Genomic DNA, 18,811 nt, shown 5'->3' on the forward strand with positions numbered 1-18,811 from the left:
TACCACAACTGGTCACACACACTCCCACAGTACCACACCTGGTCACGCATACTCCCAGAGTACCACAGCTGGTCTCATACACGCCCGGAGAACAACACCTGGTCACATTGCACTCCCGGAATACCACACCTGGTCACACACTCTCCCAGAGTACCACACCTGGTCCCATTGTACTCCCAGAGTTCCACACCTGGTCATACACACTCCCAGAGTACAACACCTGGTCACACACAGTCCCAGAGTACCACACCTGGTCACAGACACTCCCAGAGTATCACATCTCATCCCACTGCACTCCCAGAGTACCACACCTGGTCACACTGCACTTCCAGAGTACCACACCTTGTCACTCACTCTCCCAGAGTACCACACCTGGTCACACACATTCCCGGAGTACGACACCTTGTCACACACACTCCCAGAGTACCACACCTGGTCACGCACATACCTAGAGTACCACACCTGGTCACACACACTTCCAGAGTATGACACCTGTTCACACACACTCCCAGAGTACGACACCTAGTCACACAGCACTCCCATAGTACCACATCTGGTCACACACACTCCCAGAGTACCACACTTGGTCACACACGCTTCCAGAGTATGACAACTGGTCACACTGCATTCCTGAGTCCCACACCAGGTCGCACACACTTCCAGAGTACCATACCTGGTCTCACACGCTCCCAGAGTACCACACCTGGTCACACACGCTTCCAGAGTACGACAACTGGTCACACTGCACTCCCTGAGTCCCACACCAGGTCGCACACACTCCCAGAGTACCACACCTGGTCACACACACTCCCAGAGTACCACACCTGGTCACTCACACTCCCAGAGTACCACAACTGGTCATTCACACTCCCAGAGTACCACACCTGGTCACTCACACTCCCAGAGAACCACACCTGGTCACTCACATGCCCAGATTATCAAACCTGGTCACACTGCACGCCCAGAGTACCACGACTGGTCTCACTGCACTCCCAGAGTACCACATCCGTTCACGCACACTCCCAGAGAACCACACCTGGTCGCACATACTCCCAGAGTAATACACCAGATCACACTGCACTCCCAGAGTACCACACCTGGCCACACTCACTGCCAGAGTACCACACCTGGTCCCACTGCTCTCCCAGAGTTCCACACCTGGCCGCTCACACTCCCAGAGTACCACACCTGGTCATACACACTCCCAGAATACCACACCTGGTCTCACACACACCCAGAGTACGACACCTGGTCACACACACTCCCAGAGTATGACACCTGTTCACACACACTCCCAGAGTACGACAGCTGGTCACACACACTCCTAGAGTACGACACCTGATCACACTGCTCTCCCAGAGTACCACGCCAGGTCACACTGCACTCCCAGAGTACCACACCTGGTCACACACACTCCAAGAGTACTAAACCTGGTCGCGCACAATCCTAGCGCACCACACCTGGTCACTCAAACTCCCAGAGTACCACACCTGGTCACGCACACTCCCAGAGTACCACAGCTGGTCACATACATGCTTGGAGAACAACACCTGGTCACATTGCACTCCCGGAGTACCACAACCGGTCACCCACATACGCACAGTACCACACCTGCTCACGCACACTCCCAGAGTACCACACCTGGTCCCATTGCTCTCCCAGAGTACCACACCTGGCCACTCACACTCCCAGAGTACCACACCTGGCCACTCACACTCCCAGAGTTCCACACCTGGGCACACACACTCCCAGAGTACCACATCTGGTCACTCACACTCCCAGAGCACCACACCTGGCCAATCACACTCCCAGAGTACCACACCTGGTCATACACACTCACAGTTTACCACACCTGGTCATACACACTCCCAGAGTACCACACCTGGTCACACACACTCCCAGAGTACGACACCTGGTCACACACACTCCCAGAGTACGACACCTGGTCACACTGCACTCCCAGAGTCCCACACCTGGTCTCACTGCACTCCCAGACTACCACACCTGGTCACACTGCACCCCCACAGAGTACCACACCTGGACACACTGCACTCCTAGTGCACCACACCTGGTCACACTGCACTCCCAGATTATCACACCTGGTCACACACATTTCCACAGTGCCACACCTGGTCACACTGACACCCAGCGTACCACACCTAGTTCCACTGCACTACCAGAGTTCCCCATTTGGGTACACGCACTCCCAGAGTACCACACCTGGTCACACTGCACTTTCAGAGTACCACACCTGGTCACTCACACTCTCAGAGTACCACAACTGGTCACTCACACCCCCAGAGTACCACACCTGGTCACTCACACTCCCAGAGTACCACATCTGGTCACACTGCACGCCCAGAGTATCACGTCTGGTCTCACTGCACTCCGAGAGTATCACATCCGTTAACGCACATTCCCAGAGTACCACACCTGTCCCCACTGCACTCCCGGATTTCCACACCTGGGCACACACACTCCCAGAGTACCACACCTTGTCTCGCTGCACTCCCAGACTACCACAGCTGGTCACACTGCACCCCCAGAGTACCACACCTGGTCACACTGCACTCCAACTGCACCACCCCTTGTCACACTTCACTCCCAGAGTACCACACCTGGTCACGCACACACCCAGAGTACCACACCTGGTCACACAGACTCCCACAGTGCCAGACCTGGTCACACTGCACTTCCAGAGTACCACAACTGGTCAATCACACTCCCAGAGTACCACACCTGGTCACAGACACTCGCAGAGTACCATACCTGAACCCACTGCACTCCCAGAGTTCCACACCTGGGCACACACACTCCCAGAGTACCACACCTGGCCACTCACACTCCCAGAGCACCACACCTGGCCACTCACACTCCCAGAGTTCCACACCTGGGCACACACACTCCCAGAGTACCACACCTGGTTACTCACACTCCCAGAGCACCACACCTGGCCACTCACACTCCCAGAGTACCACACCTAGTCATACACACTCATAGTTTACCACACCTGGTCATACACACTCCCAGAGTACCACACCTGGTCACACACACTCCCAGAGTACGACACCTGGTCACACACACTCCCAGAGTACGACACCTGGTCACACTGCACTCCCAGAGTCCCACACCTGGTCTCACTGCACTCCCAGACTACCACACCTGGTCACACTGCACCCCCAGAGTACCACACCTGGACACACTGCACTCCTAGTGCACCACACCTGGTCACACTGCACTCCCAGATTACCACACCTGGTCACACACATTTCCACAGTGCCACACCTGGTCACACTCACTCCCAGCATACCACACCTAGTTCCACTGCACTACCAGAGTTCCCCATTTGGGTACACGCACTCCCAGAGTACCACACCTGGTCACACTGCACTTTCAGAGTACCACACCTGGTCACTCACACTCTCAGAGTACCACAACTGTTCACTCACACCCCCAGAGTACCACACCTGGTCACTCACACCCGCAGAGTACCACACCTGGTCACTCACACTCCCAGAGTACCACATCTGGTCACACTGCACGCCCAGAGTACCACATCCGTTAACGCACACTCCCAGAGTACCACACCTGGTCCCACTGCACTCCCGGAGTTCCACACCTGGGCACACACACTCCCAGAGTACCACACCTTTTCACTCACACTCCCAGAGTACCACACCTGGTCATACACACTCACAGTGTACCACACCTGGTGATACACACTCCCAGAGTACCACACCTGGTCACACACACTCCCAGAGTACCACACCTGGTCACAGACACTCCCAGAGTACCACACCTGAACCCACTGCACCCCAGAGTTCCACACCTGGGCACACACACTCCCAGAGTACCACACCTGGCCACTCACACTCCCAGAGCACCACACCTGGCCACTCACACTCCCAGAGTACCACACCTGGTCATACACACTCATAGTTTACCACACCTGGTCATACACACTCCCAGAGTACCACACCTGGTCACACACACTCCCAAGTACGACACCTGGTCACACACACTCCCAGAGTACGACACCTGGTCACACTGCACTCCCAGAGTCCCACACCTGGACACACTGCACTCCTAGTGCACCACACCTGGTCACACTGCACTCCCAGATTACCACACCTGGTCACACACACTTCCACAGTGCCACACCTGGTCACACTCACTCCCAGCGTACCGCACCTAGTTCCACTGCACTACCAGAGTTCCCCATTTGGGTACACGCACTCCCAGAGTACCACACCTGGTCACACTGCACTTTCAGAGTACCACACCTGGTCACTCACACTCTCAAAGTACCACAACTGTTCACTCACACCCCCAGAGTACCACACCTGGTCACTCACACCCCCATAGTACCACACCTGGTCACTCACACTCCCAGAGTACCACATCTGGTCACACTGCACGCCCAGAGTATCACGTCTGGTCTCACTGCACTCCTAGAGTATCACATCCGTTAACGCACATTCCCAGAGTACCACACCTGTCCCCACTGCACTCCCGGTTTCCACACCTGAGCACACACACTCGCAGAGTACCACACCTGGTCTTACTGCACTCCCAGAGTACCACAGCTGGTCACACTGCACTCCCGGAGTTCCACATCTGGGCACAAACAGTCCCAGAGTACCACACCTTGTCACTCACACTCCCAGAGTACCACACCTGGTCATACACACTCACAGTGTACCACACCTGGTCATACACACTCCCAGAGTACCACACCTGGTCACACACACTCCCAGAGTACCACACCTGGTCACACTGCACTCCCAGAGTACCACACCTGGTCACACTGCACTCCCAGATTACCACACCTGGCCCCACTGCACTCCCGGATTTCCACACCTGGGCACACACTCCCAGAGTACAACACCTGGTCATACACACTCCCAGAGTACCACACCTAGTCTCACTGCACTCCCAGAGTATCACAGCTGTTCACACTGCACCCCCAGAGTACCACACCTGGTCACACTGCACTCCTAGTGCACTACCCCTGATCACACTGCACTCCCAGAGTACCACACCTGGTCACGCACACACCCAGAGTACCACACCTGGTCACACACACTCCCACAGTGCCATACCTGGTCACACTGCACTTCCAGAGTACCACAACTGGTCAATCACACTCCCAGAGTACCACACCTGGCCACTCACACTCCCAGTGTACCACACCTGGTCACGCACACTCCCAGAGTACCACACCTGGCCGCACACACACCCAGAGTACCACACCTGGCCACACACACTCCCAGAGTACCACACCTGGTCACACTGCACTCCCAGATTACCACACCTGGTCACGCACACACCCAGAGTACCACACCTGGTCACACACACTCCCACAGTACCACACCTGGTCACACTCACTCCCAGAGTACTACACCTGGTTCCACTGCACTACCAGAGATCGCACTTGGGCACACGCACTCCCGGAGTATCTCACCTGGTCACACTGCACTTCCAGAGTACCACACCTGGTCACTCACACGCCCAGAGTACCACACCTGGTCACTCACACTCCCAGAGTACCACACCTGCTCATACACACTCCCAGAGTACCACACCTGGTCACACACACTCCCAGAGTACCACACCTGGTCACACTGCACACCCAGAGTACCACACCTGGTCACACTGCACTCCCAGAGTACCACACCTGGTCACAATGCACTCCCAGAGTACCACACCTGGTCACACTGCACTCCCAGATTACCACACCTGGTCACGCACACACCCACAGTACCACACCTGGTCACACACACTCCCACAGTACCACACCTGGTCATACACACTCCCAGAGTGCCACACCTGGTCACACACACTCCCAGAGTACCACACCTGGTCACACTGCACTCCCAGAGTACCACACCTGGTCACACTGCACTCCCAGATTACCACACCTGGCCCCACTGCACTCCCGGATTTCCACACCTGGGCACACACTCCCAGAGTACCACACCTGGTCATACACACTCATAGTTTTCCACACCTGGTCATACACACTCCCAGAGTACCACACCTGGTATCAATGCACTCCCAGAATACCACAGCTGGTCACACTGCACCCCCAGAGTACCACACCTGGTCACACTGCACTCCTAGTTCACCACCCCTGGTCACACTGCACTCCCAGAGTACCACAACTGGTCAATCAAACTCCCAGAGTACCACACCTGGTCACACACACTCCCAGAGTACCACATCTGGTCACTCACACTCCCAGAGTACCACACCTGGCCACTCACACTCCCAGAGTACCACTCCTGGTCACACACACTCCCAGAGTACCATACCTGGTCACACTGCACTCCCAGAGTAACACACCTGGTCACAATGCACTCCCAGATTACCACACCTGGTCACACTGCACTCCCAGATTACCACACCTGGTCATGCACACACCCAGAGTACCACACCTGGTCACACACACTCCCACAGTACCACACCTGGTCACACTCACTCCCAGAGTACCACATCTGGTTCCACTGCACTACCAGAGATCCCCACTTGGGCACACGCACTCCCAGAGTACCTCACCTGGTCACACTGCACTTCCAGAGTACCACACCTGGTCACTCACATTCCCAGAGTACCACAACTGGTCACTCACACTCCCAGAGTACCACACCTGGTCACTCACACTCCCAGAGTACCACACCTGGTCACTCACACTCCCAGAGGACCAAATCTGGTCACACTGCACGCCCAGAGTACCAAGTCTGGTCTCACTGCACTCCCAGAGTACCAACTCCGTTCACGCACACTCCCATAATACCACACCTGTTCACACATACTCCCAGAGTAATACACCTGGTCGCATTGCACTCCCAGAGTACCACACCTGGTCACACACACTCCCAGAGTACCACACCTTGTCACACACACTCCCAGAGTATCACACCTAGTTACTCACGCTCCCAGAGTACCACACCTGGTCACACACATTTCCAGAGTACCATAGCTGCTCACATATACTCCCAGAGTACCACGCCTGATCACACACACTCCCAGAGTACCACACCTGGTCACTCACACTCCCAGAGTACCACGCCTGGACACACACACTCCCAGAGTACCACACCTGGTCACTCTGCACTCCCAGAGTACCACATCGGGTCACATTGCACTATACACACTCCCAGAGTACAATGTGTGGTCTCACTGTGTATTTTCTTACAATACAACAGCGAGCGCAATTCAAATGTTCTTCACAGTCCGTAACTGCTTCAGGACATTTTGCGATCACCTGCATGTATATGTGTGTGCTTGTGCGAGTGTTTGTACGTATACCTACGTGGCCGTACCCTTACTCAAGTACCACAGCCCTCAGCATCCTGTGACTGACGTCCCAGCACCCAATCATCCTGCCACAGTGTATGTGTGTTTGTGTGTGTCCCGGTTTGTGCATGTGCATGTGTACATGTGATTGTGTGCACATGTACAATCCTGATCATGTATGTGTGTGTGTCTGCATGTGAGTATGTCTGCGTGTGCATGTGTGCACATTTGATTCTGTGTACGTGCACATTCGTGAACATGCGTGAGTGTGTCTGCGTGTTTATGTGCATCTGTCACTTAACGGAATATGTTTTTTTACCCCTGTCAGAGGCCAGTTTGTGGTGTATGAGACAGAGACAGAGACAAAAATTGTTGATCGAGACTGGAAACGTTATGACTTTCACTACGATAACATCGCCTGGGCCCTGCTGACCCTGTTCACTGTCTCCACGGGAGAGGGCTGGCCGCAGTAAGTACCCGCTGACCAGCATGGAGTATAACTACCATCATTGGCACATCGCAAAGCATCGTAAAGGATCCTTTGTCATCAGCTGATTTGAACAACTGGTTGGTTCCTTCGTCCACTTCAGGAAACGATAGATGTAGGATAGGTTGCATAGACCGGACTTGTATTCCCTCGAATCGATACAGGGGAGATCTCGTTGAGGGGGTTAAGAGGATTAAAGAGCTTGACAGGGTAGAGAGGGATAAACGCTTTCTTCTGATGGGGGAGTCCAGAACAAGGGAGCATAATCTTAAAATTAGAGCCAGGCTGCTCAGTGGTGATGTCAGCAAACATTTCTTCACACAAAGGGTAGTGAATAATATGGAACTCACTCCCCCAAAAAGTTTTGATTCTGGGTTTCAAGTGGAGTTCTCAATGCTGAGATCTTTTGTAAGGTATCAAGAGATAGGGACCAAGGCATGTCGATGAAGCTGAGGTAAAGAACAACCATGCTCTAATTCAAAGGTGGAGCACACCCTATGGTCTGAATGGCCTCCTCCTGTTCCTATGTTGCTATGTCACTATCTCCCTGGGGGAGAGGGACTGAGAGACACCAGTCAGTATACAGATATCTCCCTGGGGGAGAGGGACTGAGAGACACCAGTCAGTATACAGATATCTCGCTGGGGGAGAGGGACTGAGAGACACCAGTCAGTGTACAGATATCTCCCTGGGGGAGAGGGACTGAGAGACACCAGTCAGTATACAGATATCTCCATGAGGGAGAAGGACTGAGAGACATCAGTCAGTATACAGGTATCTCCCTGAGGGAGAGGGACTGAGAGACACCAGTCAGTATACAGATATCTCCCTGGGGGAGAAGGACTGAGAGACATCAGTCAGTATACAGATATCTCCCTGGGGGAGAGAGACTGAGAGACACCAGTCAGTATACAGATATCTCCCTGGGGGAGAGGGACTGAGAGACACCAGTCAGTATACAGATATCTCGCTGGGGTAGAGGGACTGAGAGACACCAGTCAGTGTACAGATATCTCCCTGGGGGAGAGGGACTGAGAGACACCAGTCAGTATACAGATATCTCCCTGAGGGAGAAGGACTGAGAGACATCAGTCAGTATACAGGTATCTCCCTGAGGGAGAGGGACTGAGAGACACCAGTCAGTATACAGATATCTCCCTGGGGGAGAAGGACTGAGAGACATCAGTCAGTATACAGATATCTCCCTGGGGGAGAGAGACTGAGAGACACCAGTCAGTATACAGATATCTCCCTGGGGGAGAGGGACTGAGAGAGACCAGTCAGTGTACAGATATCTCCCTGGGGGAGAGGGACTGAGAGACACCAGTCAGTATACAGATATCTCCCTGAGGGAGAAGGACTGAGAGACATCAGTCAGTATACAGATATCTCCCTGAGGGAGAGGGACTGAGAAACACCAGTCAGTGTACAGAAATCTCCCTGAGGGAGAGGGACTGAGAGACCCCAGTCAGTGTGCAGAAATCTAGCTACAGATTTAGCCTCGGGGTTTCAGAGATAGGGACCAGGGGGAACCAGGATTATATTTAGGCACCCCCTCATACAGTTGAAGAGGTGCTGCAGTCACCGACTCCCCCAGCAGAGAATGTAATTGGGGCCCGGTGTACGAGTGGAGAGTGCAGTGTGTCTGTGGGTGAGGTATTAACATGTTGAACTCTGTGTTGCCACAGGGTCCTGCAGCATTCCGTGGACGTGACCGAGGCAGACCAAGGACCCATCCCCGGGAACAGAATGGAAATGTCCATCTTCTATGTTGTATATTTTGTTGTCTTCCCCTTCTTCTTTGTCAATATCTTCGTGGCCTTGATAATCATCACCTTCCAGGAGCAGGGGGACAAGATGCTGGAGGAGAGCAGCCTGGAGAAAAACGAGGTCCTCGACTTCTTCATTCTTCCTCTCCCTCCTTCCTTCCCACCACATTCTATCTCTGCTTCACAATCTCTCCGTAACACTCTCATTCACACTTCACATTGTCTCTCCAGAAGCATAATTGTCTCTCTCATATGCATAATTCACATTCGCTCTCCATAATTCACACCCACTCCATAATTCACGCTCACTCTGCAAAATTCACGCACATTCTCCATAATTCACACTCACTCTGCATATTTCACACTCACGCTCCATAATCCACGCTCACTCTGCATAATTCACAATCACTCTCCATAATTCACACTCACTCCATAATTCACACTCACTCCATAATTCACGCACACTCTGCATAATTCACGCACATTCTCCATAATTCACACTCACATTCCATAATTCACACTCACTCTCCATAGTTCACACTCACTCTCTATAATTCTCACTCACTCTCTATAATTCTCACTCACTCACCATAATTCACAATCACTCTCCATAATTCACACTCACTCTGCATAATTCACACTCACTCTGCATAATTCACACTCACATTCCATAATTCACACTCACTCTCCAGAATTAACACTCATTCCCAATAATTCACTCTCACTCTCGATAATGCACACTCACGCCCCATAATTCACACTCGTTCTCCATATTTCACACTCACTCTGCATAATTCACACTCACATTCCATAATTCACTCTCACTCTCCATAATTCACACTCACTCTCCATAATTCATTCACGCTCTCCATAAATCACACTCACTCTGTATCATTCACACTCATTCTCTATAATTCACATTCACTTGCTATAATTCACACGCACTTTCCACAGAGGCAGAGAGGTTGTTTCCACTGGTCGGGGAGGCTAGAACTAGAGGGCACAGCCTCAAAATACGGGGGAGCCAATTTACAACCGAGTTGAGAAGGAATTTCTTCTCCCAGAGGGTTGTAAATCTGTGGAATTCTCTCCCCAAGGAAGCAATTGAGGCTAGCTCATTGAATGTATTGAAGTCACAGATAGATAGATTTTTAACCAATAAGGGAATTAAGGGTTACGGGGAGCGTGCGGATAAGTGGAGCTGAGACCACGGCCAGATCAGCCATGATCTTGTTGAATGGCGGAGCAGGCTCAAGGGGCGAGATGGCCTACTCCTGTTCCTAATTCTTATGTTTTTATGTTCGAGTAATTCACTCTCACTCTCCATAATTCACAATCACTCTCCAGAATTCACACTCAATCTCAATAATTCACTCTCACTCTACATAATTTACACTCACTCTGGATAATTCACACTCACATTCCATAATTTGCATAATTCACTCTCACTCTCCATAATTCACACTCACTCTCCATATTTCACTCTAACTCTCCATAATTTACACTCACTCTCCATAATTCACACTCACTGACCATAATTCAAACTCAGTCTCCATAATTCACACTCAGGCTGCATAATTCACACTCACATTCCATAATTTGCATAATTCACTCACACTCTCCATAATTCATTCTCACTCTCCATAATTCACACTCGCTCTCCATAATTCTCACACGCACTCCATAATTCTCACTCACGCTGGATAATTGACACTCACATTCCATAATTTGCACGCTCTCCATAATTCACACTCACTCTCCATATTTCACTCTAACTCTCCATAATTCACACTCACTGACCATAATTCAAACTCAGTCTCCATAATTCACTCTCACTCTCCATAATTCACACTCACTGACCATAATTCAAACTCAGTCTCCATAATTTATCTCACTCTCCATAATTCACACTCACTCTCCATAAATCACTCTCAATCTCCATAATTCACACTCACGCTGCATAATTCACACTCACTCTCATAATTCACACACACTCTCCATAATTCACACTCACGCTGCACAATTCACACTCACTCTCCATAATTCACACTCACTCTCAATAATTCGCACGCGCTCTCCCTAATTCACACTCGCATTCCATAATTCACTCTCACTCTCCATAATTCACACTCACATTCCATAATTCACACTCGCTCTCCATAATTCACACTCGCTCTCCATCATTCACGCACACGCGACATAATTCACACTCACATTCCATAATTCACATTCACGTTCCATAATTAACACTCACTCTCCATAATTCACACTTACTCTCCATAATTCACTCTCACATTCCATAATTCACACACTCCATAATTCACACACACTCTCTATAATTCACAATCACTCCCCATAATTCTCTCTCACATTCCATCTCTCACACTCTTCATAATTCACACTCGCTCTCCACAATTCACTTTCACTCTCCATAATTGACAATCACTTTCAATAATTCACTTTCATATTCCATAATTCACACTCCTCTCCATTACTCACACTGACTCTCCATAATTCACACTCACTCTCTATAATTAACACACTTCATAATTCACACTCACTCTCCATAATTCATACTCACTCTCCATAATTCACTCTCATATTCCATAATTCACGCACACTCTCTATAATTCACAATCACACTCCATAATTCAATCTCACGCTCCATAATTCACACTCACTCTCCATAATCCACTCTCAATCTTCATAATTCACAATCACATTCCATAATTCACGCTCATTCTCCATAATTAACACTCACGTTCCATAATTAACACTCTCTCTCCCTAATTCACAGTTGCATTCCAGAATTCACTCTCACCCTCCATAATTCACACACACATTCCATAATTCACACTCGCTCTCCATGATTCACACACATTCACTTTCATTCATGCACACGTTACATAATTCACACTCACATTCCATAATTAACACTCACTCTCCATAATTCACACTCACTCTCCATAATTCACTTTCACATTCCATAATTCACACACACTCTCGATAATTCACGCACTCCATAATTCACACACACTCTCTATAATTCACACTCGCATTCCATAATTCACACTCACTCTCCATAATTCACTTTCACTCTCCATAATTGACAATCACGTTCCATAATTCACTTTCACGTTCCATAATTCACACTCCTCTCCATTACTCACACTGACTCTCCATAATTCACACTCACTCTCTAGAATTCACACACTCCATAATTAACACTCACTCTCCATAATTCACACTCAGTCTCCATAATTCACTCTCACATTCCATAATTCACGCACACTCTCTATAATTCACACTCACACTCCATAATTCAATCTCACTCTCCATAATTCACTCTCACATTCCATAATTCACACTCACTCTCCATAATTCACACTCACATTCCATAATTCACACTCACTCTCCATAATTCACACTCACTCTCCATAATTCACACACACTCTCCATAATTCACACTCACGCTGCATAATTCACACTCATGCTCCATAATTCACTCTAACTCCCCATAATTCACACACTCTCCATCATTCACACTCACTCTGCATAATTCACACTCACATTTCATAATTCACACTCACTCTCTGTTAGCGTTAGTGTTTTCTTAGAAGAATCACTCAACACTCAGGGTCGGTTCCAATGCTGAAGCAGCTTTTATTACGCTCAGCGGGAAGGAAAAACTCAGGACCGTATCCAGGTTTCTCTTCACAGAACAAAGAGTTACATGTACCTTTATATGTTTCACAACAGTTACAAAACAGTTTACTGCAGCTACACAGCCCATCACGGCTGGACACAAGCCAATCACAATGATTATAGATTACATATAGGTTATTTTAACCCAATAGAATTCTTGGAGAAATAATTGGTATATAGCCTTGTTTACAGCAAATGGTTTCCCTCTTATCTTTCTTCCTGAAATAATTGGTTTCATGGCCTTGTTCACAGGAGATGGTTTCCTTCTTATCTCTGTCTTCCCAGGCATTCCTACAGTGGGCCTCACAGGGTTATTGCTCGGTCAGTGAACGTTCAACAGTTCACAGTTTGACTACCTGATTTCCCATAATGCCTGGGCAGCCATTTTATGTGTGTGTCCATTTAAGCTTATGTGAGTTTTAAATATCCAGCAGGTGCCTAATGCCTAAGTCTATATATATTTCTACTCTCTACAACAATTCCCCCCTTTCGGTAAAGGGACTAGCCCTAGTCCCCTTTTAACCGAAATACTGCCTTTATCTGATATTTGTGCACGGCCCGGTATTCCTTGCCTCAACGTGCTGGCCAGTCACGCGGTTTCAGGAGTTCCGGTTGCTCAAATCAAATTAACAAAGGCTAGCTCCTCCCGTCCCCTTATCAAACAGACTTGTTTAATATCCAGGGAACGGTGATTGGTCCGTTTCTGCCGTTTGTGGCGCCTGCATACCTGGCAGGCCATCACGCCCCATGTTATTGCTAAGATTAATTGTATTCCGACCAGTGTGTGTGAAATAATTCGGATCCATGGGTGGATGTTCACATTTATTCCCCAGTCCCAGACCTTTCTCCACCAACTCTGACTTTGTAAGTCTACCTCGGTATCTTCTTCCAGTTCTTTGATTTTAGTTTGTAGCTGGTGATAGAGTTTTACGGATTGCCCCACTCTGAGCCTCAACTCCCGTAATACTTCGGTTAGATGTGGGATAGGGACCTGCTCTGGCTCGTCATAATCCTGCAAATGATCATGGAGCTGATCAGTTACTTCAATAACTTCGGACTTCCGGCGCCTAACCTGGGTGATATGCGCTTGCCCGATCGCGACAGGTCGTAGTGGTGTAAAGCAAAAGTTTGGCTGCGGTATAGGGCACTGCAGGTCATTATACTGGTATGAACTCTCAGTAGTAGAGACGCAGTATCTTCCCCTCCCTCCGTAGCCTGCCCTCGCGAAGTGCATGTGTGCGGGCACTATTTCTAGTACACACCCGTTGGTTCGGTTAAACCCGCACTCGTCTAGTTCACCTCGGCCCACCGGGTGAGGGCATACTGTGATTTCCCCCCCTTTGCTTGCAATCTGCTAGGGAAATCCCAGTAAGTATGTTGTTTCGACGAACGGCAGAGGTGGTGGTCAGGTAGTAGCGTATGGAGACATTTTCCCGTATTACTCCGATATTCTCTAGTTGGTATAAGGGGAACGGCCCTGAGTCCGGCGTTGCTATAGGGATCAACAGGACTATCCCTATCCCGGTAGTCCTACCCATCTGGCAATCTGGAATTGCGGGGTATACTCGGGTCAGTCCCTTCAGAGTACAATTATCCAGTGTCCCCCTTTGGTTCGCCAACTGAGCTAAATGTGAACTGTCTATCCAATCGGGTACTTCCCCGCGTTGGATCTGGTCGAGGTTGTGGCGGATCTGTCCCACCATCCACAGACCATAAGCATGACAGAGTTGCCCCTGTCTTTGCTTTATTGTATCTTCTTGTTCTCTATCAATGAGGTGATTGATGGTTTTAGCGTGAGCTTCCAGGACTGAGATGCCATCCAACTGGATTTCGGCCCCCTCCTTTCCTAGGTTGGCCTGGTCTTCCTGGTTTTGCTCCACCCTCTCCAATAACCCCTTCATCACCCCTTTAAGCTGTTCTACCCTCTCATTTAACCCTTGTATGTCTATCGAGTTCACTACGGAGGTTCCTGTATTGAAAACGGTAGCAACATCATTTACTATTTCCCTCTTCACCCTGGGGGCTAACCCCTGTCCCCGGAACCTACTGGCACCCATTGCATCGGCAGCCTGCTGCATTACAACTTTACTTAATACATTGTACATCTTCCTTGACTGTTCGGTACAATATTCCGGCATCTGGATGCCTGAAATATTGATCAGAACAGGCACAATTTCATGTTTAACATTATCATACAATAATTCCCCTTCGTTGTACATTGCAATCCCATTTTCTGGTCCCTTAGTAGTTATGGGACAAGGCAGTTCTTCGGGCAATGTAGTGATTCTTATGGGGCGCGGTGTCGGAGGGGGTGAGAAACATACATACAATTATATTGCAGCCGCCCCCGCCTCCTCGTAATACCCACACAGCCCCATTCCCTTCTTGCGGATGACTGATTGCTGGGATTGTCCCGGAGGCGCGCAAATTATGCCGAAAGTACATTCATCAGGCCCTTTGACATCCCTCCGTTTAATGCATCTGCTCCTTATACCCGTGGAGCACTGTACACATACTCTTATTCTTATTAGGATTCTTATTAGGATTCACTTGTAACCATGCATTAAAATAAGTCCTGTCCTTGCTCCAGTCCTTGGCTGCTGGGATGCACATTCCGTCCGTTAAATTAAACAAGACTCCATAGTTCATGTAGTTGTTTATTTCCAGCATGCTCTGCTGTCCGTCGGTGTTGCCCAGGGTACGTGCATGTCGCAGGGCTATCCAGATTACGAGTAGCGCCGTTCGTATTCCCATTCCGGTAAGCATTATCTGTAATTTTAAACAGACGGCCTGGTCGTCACCAGGGGTTAAGTTTTTTGCTCTACGAGAGTCCCTGTCACCCTGCAAAATCAGAAGCACAAGGTTATAATCGAACCATTTCGAGCTGAATCTGTAGGGCGTGCGCCCGTGTCTTTACCCACTTAAATATTACCCAAACTCCTATTATGACCAAGGCCAAAGCTATTCCTCCAAACATCGCTGTCTGCTTTACCGTTAGGTTGGGTTTGTGGACTACACCTACCCACCGTGGGGTACATTGGCTCTATTGCCAGAGGTGATGGTGCTATGGCTGCGCACTGCACTATCCGTCTAGTCCCGTTATCTCTTCCAGCCTGTTTATCTTAGCTTTTAACTCTTCAATTTGTTTTATTGAATATCTATTTCTTTATTGTATCAGGCAAGTATTATTACATAAGCTAGTTCTGTTTTTATTTTTGTTTCCTCTGTTAGGTGAGTCTTTTTTTTTTCCCTATTAAGAAATCCAAATTAATAATGTTCAGTATAAAACGGCTGTCAATGGAAAGGGTTAACTCCTTTCCAGGTTTGTAAGAAGACCTGATGTCATTACGTGACTTCACGTAATCATCTGGAAAAAAAAAAGTCTTTGTGCCTTCAAAACTGGCTTCGAAATTAGGAATCCGTTAAACAGCATAAATCATTAGAGTAAACTCCAATGTTTTCTTAACTTCTAATTCAAGTACTTGCCAAAGAATTTTTTTTTTAAATTGTTTTAAAACAAGACCACACATACAATAGCAATTTTGTTTACTGAAATTCAATTCTGTTTTTTTTTTATTTCTCTCTTTCTCCTCGTTATCTTCAAAACCCTCCTGCTTGTTTAGACTGTTCGGGACATTTTTGATAAACACTGTCCATTTTGGAAATCTTTTCAAACTGCATTGAAACTTTTTCATAATTTAAAATTCGAATCCATGTAGAGTGTTTTTTTACTTATTCCATTTTTTTTTCTCTTCTAATTAAACCAATATCTTTTTCACAGCAAACATCAACTAGTATTTAGTAAGTTATGTCTTTTTCCATTTAGTCCGTTACATCTTTTTTTTTTTCCTTTCTTCAAATTAGGTTTTGTATTTTACACGGAGGGTTCGTAACTCCATAAAGTTGTTAATTTAAAATCATTTGTTTACTTTCAAAGTGGCGTCTTTATCTTTTTCTTTTTCTCCATAACTGGAATGAAGTCCATCTTTGAGAGTTTGAGTGCTTTTTCGTTATCTCAAAATGCTCCAGTTTCAAAGTCGTTACTAAAGCTTGCTGTTTTTTAACATTTTCCAAAAGTTCCTTTTACACCTTCGCAGATAGCTCGCCACTTGCCCAGGAGTTTGACCTGATCAGATTTAATTTAATCTTTTTTTTTTAAATCCACCTCAGTATTTCCTGTGCCTTCTCTGAATATCTCAAAATCCCAATTCAAACTTTGTAATTTCAATCTTTATTTAAAACTTTTTTTTTTTAGAAGCTCTCTTTTTTTTTAAGCATTCTTTATCTCATTCCGAGACCAAATTTATGTCTTTCAACCCAATCAATCATTGCATGTTTTCTTTCGGCAAGTAAGTGAGCATGTCAAATAAATATTTTGCTCAACAAACCTATTCTTTATTTGTTTATTTTCCTAGCTCCGTAACTTATCATCCGAATAAATCCACACCTGCGTTTCTAACTTAAATGTCTTAAAACTTCCCACATACAGGACAACATTACAAAGGGTTTAAAAAAAGACTTTCACTCTGTTTCTAAAATAAACAGACACTTGCGTTCCTCTTCCAACCAGGCTTTCGGAACATGAAAACATAAAAAATTCATTCTGCAGTCAAAAATCACACACACACTTCTCACTCAACGATCAGACATTTACAACAGTCTCTCTTCTTGTTTTGGCCGGCTCTATTTTTGGATCCATGACCTTTCAGGGAATTCGTAGTTTTATCTAAATAATTCCTCACATAACTAATTCCTGAGGATTCCACCCTGCTTTAATCATTTTTTCAATTAGCTTCTTTTGTTTTTCCGCCAGGTGGCGGGTAAGCGACCCTTCTGGTCCCCACTCGAGTTTACTTGTTTTCATGGCCATTCCTGGGTAGGACTGGTATCGTTAGGAATCTACTCTCAGAGGTCCGCTTTCTTTCTAGCGCGACTTGTAGTAAACTGTCTCTTGGCTACTGTCAGGTCACAAGTTCTGCTGTTACACAAACTTATACAATTCTTAAAAACGCGTTTAAGCAATTCCCGCAGTGCTCTACATATCCTTAACGACTACCTACCACCGCTCAGCCTGTTGGTCCGACCCTGTTCACAGGTTTGGATTCCGTTAGCCGCTGTACACCGCTTGGTTCTATCCCGGGGTATTTCAAATTACACTACTGGGTCCGGAAGATGTCTCTCGGTATCACGATTCCACGGTCTAAGTGTGTTCCCGACGCCTACTTGGTTCCTGGCCGTCACGTGGGACAAAAGTCCTCTTAATTCAGGCTCAGGCTAGGCGTTTGAGATATTAGACCGTCTCCTCATGTCGATCAACCAGCTTCCACCTTCCGCACCCTTTATACTTAAAAATTGTTTTTTTTATACTCACCCGGGTTTTTTCCAAGGGCGTCCAGCGACTCCGGGAAATCCCGTCGACTACGCCATTGTTAGCGTTAGTGTTTTCTTAGAAGAATCACTCAACACTCAGGGTCGGTTCCAATGCTGAAGCAGCTTTTATTACGCTCAGCGGGAAGGAAAAACTCAGGACCGTATCCAGGTTTCTCTTCAC

At 48.0% G+C, this 18,811-nt stretch overlaps 1 protein-coding gene across 1 annotated transcript in view; it reads left to right on the top strand.

Moving 5' to 3' along the window:
- LOC139268197 (probable voltage-dependent R-type calcium channel subunit alpha-1E) overlaps nt 1-18,811 on the top strand; it is a 952,421-nt gene that overhangs the window by 117,438 nt on the left and 816,172 nt on the right. The window contains exons 2-3 of the mRNA XM_070886246.1: nt 7,628-7,768; nt 9,475-9,676. Coding sequence (XP_070742347.1) covers nt 7,628-7,768; nt 9,475-9,676 — 343 coding nt within the window. The remainder of the gene's footprint in view (nt 1-7,627; nt 7,769-9,474; nt 9,677-18,811) is intronic.

The sequence above is a fragment of the Pristiophorus japonicus genome, chromosome 8 (genome assembly GCF_044704955.1).
Source record: "Pristiophorus japonicus isolate sPriJap1 chromosome 8, sPriJap1.hap1, whole genome shotgun sequence".
Lineage (NCBI taxonomy): Eukaryota > Metazoa > Chordata > Chondrichthyes > Pristiophoridae > Pristiophorus > Pristiophorus japonicus.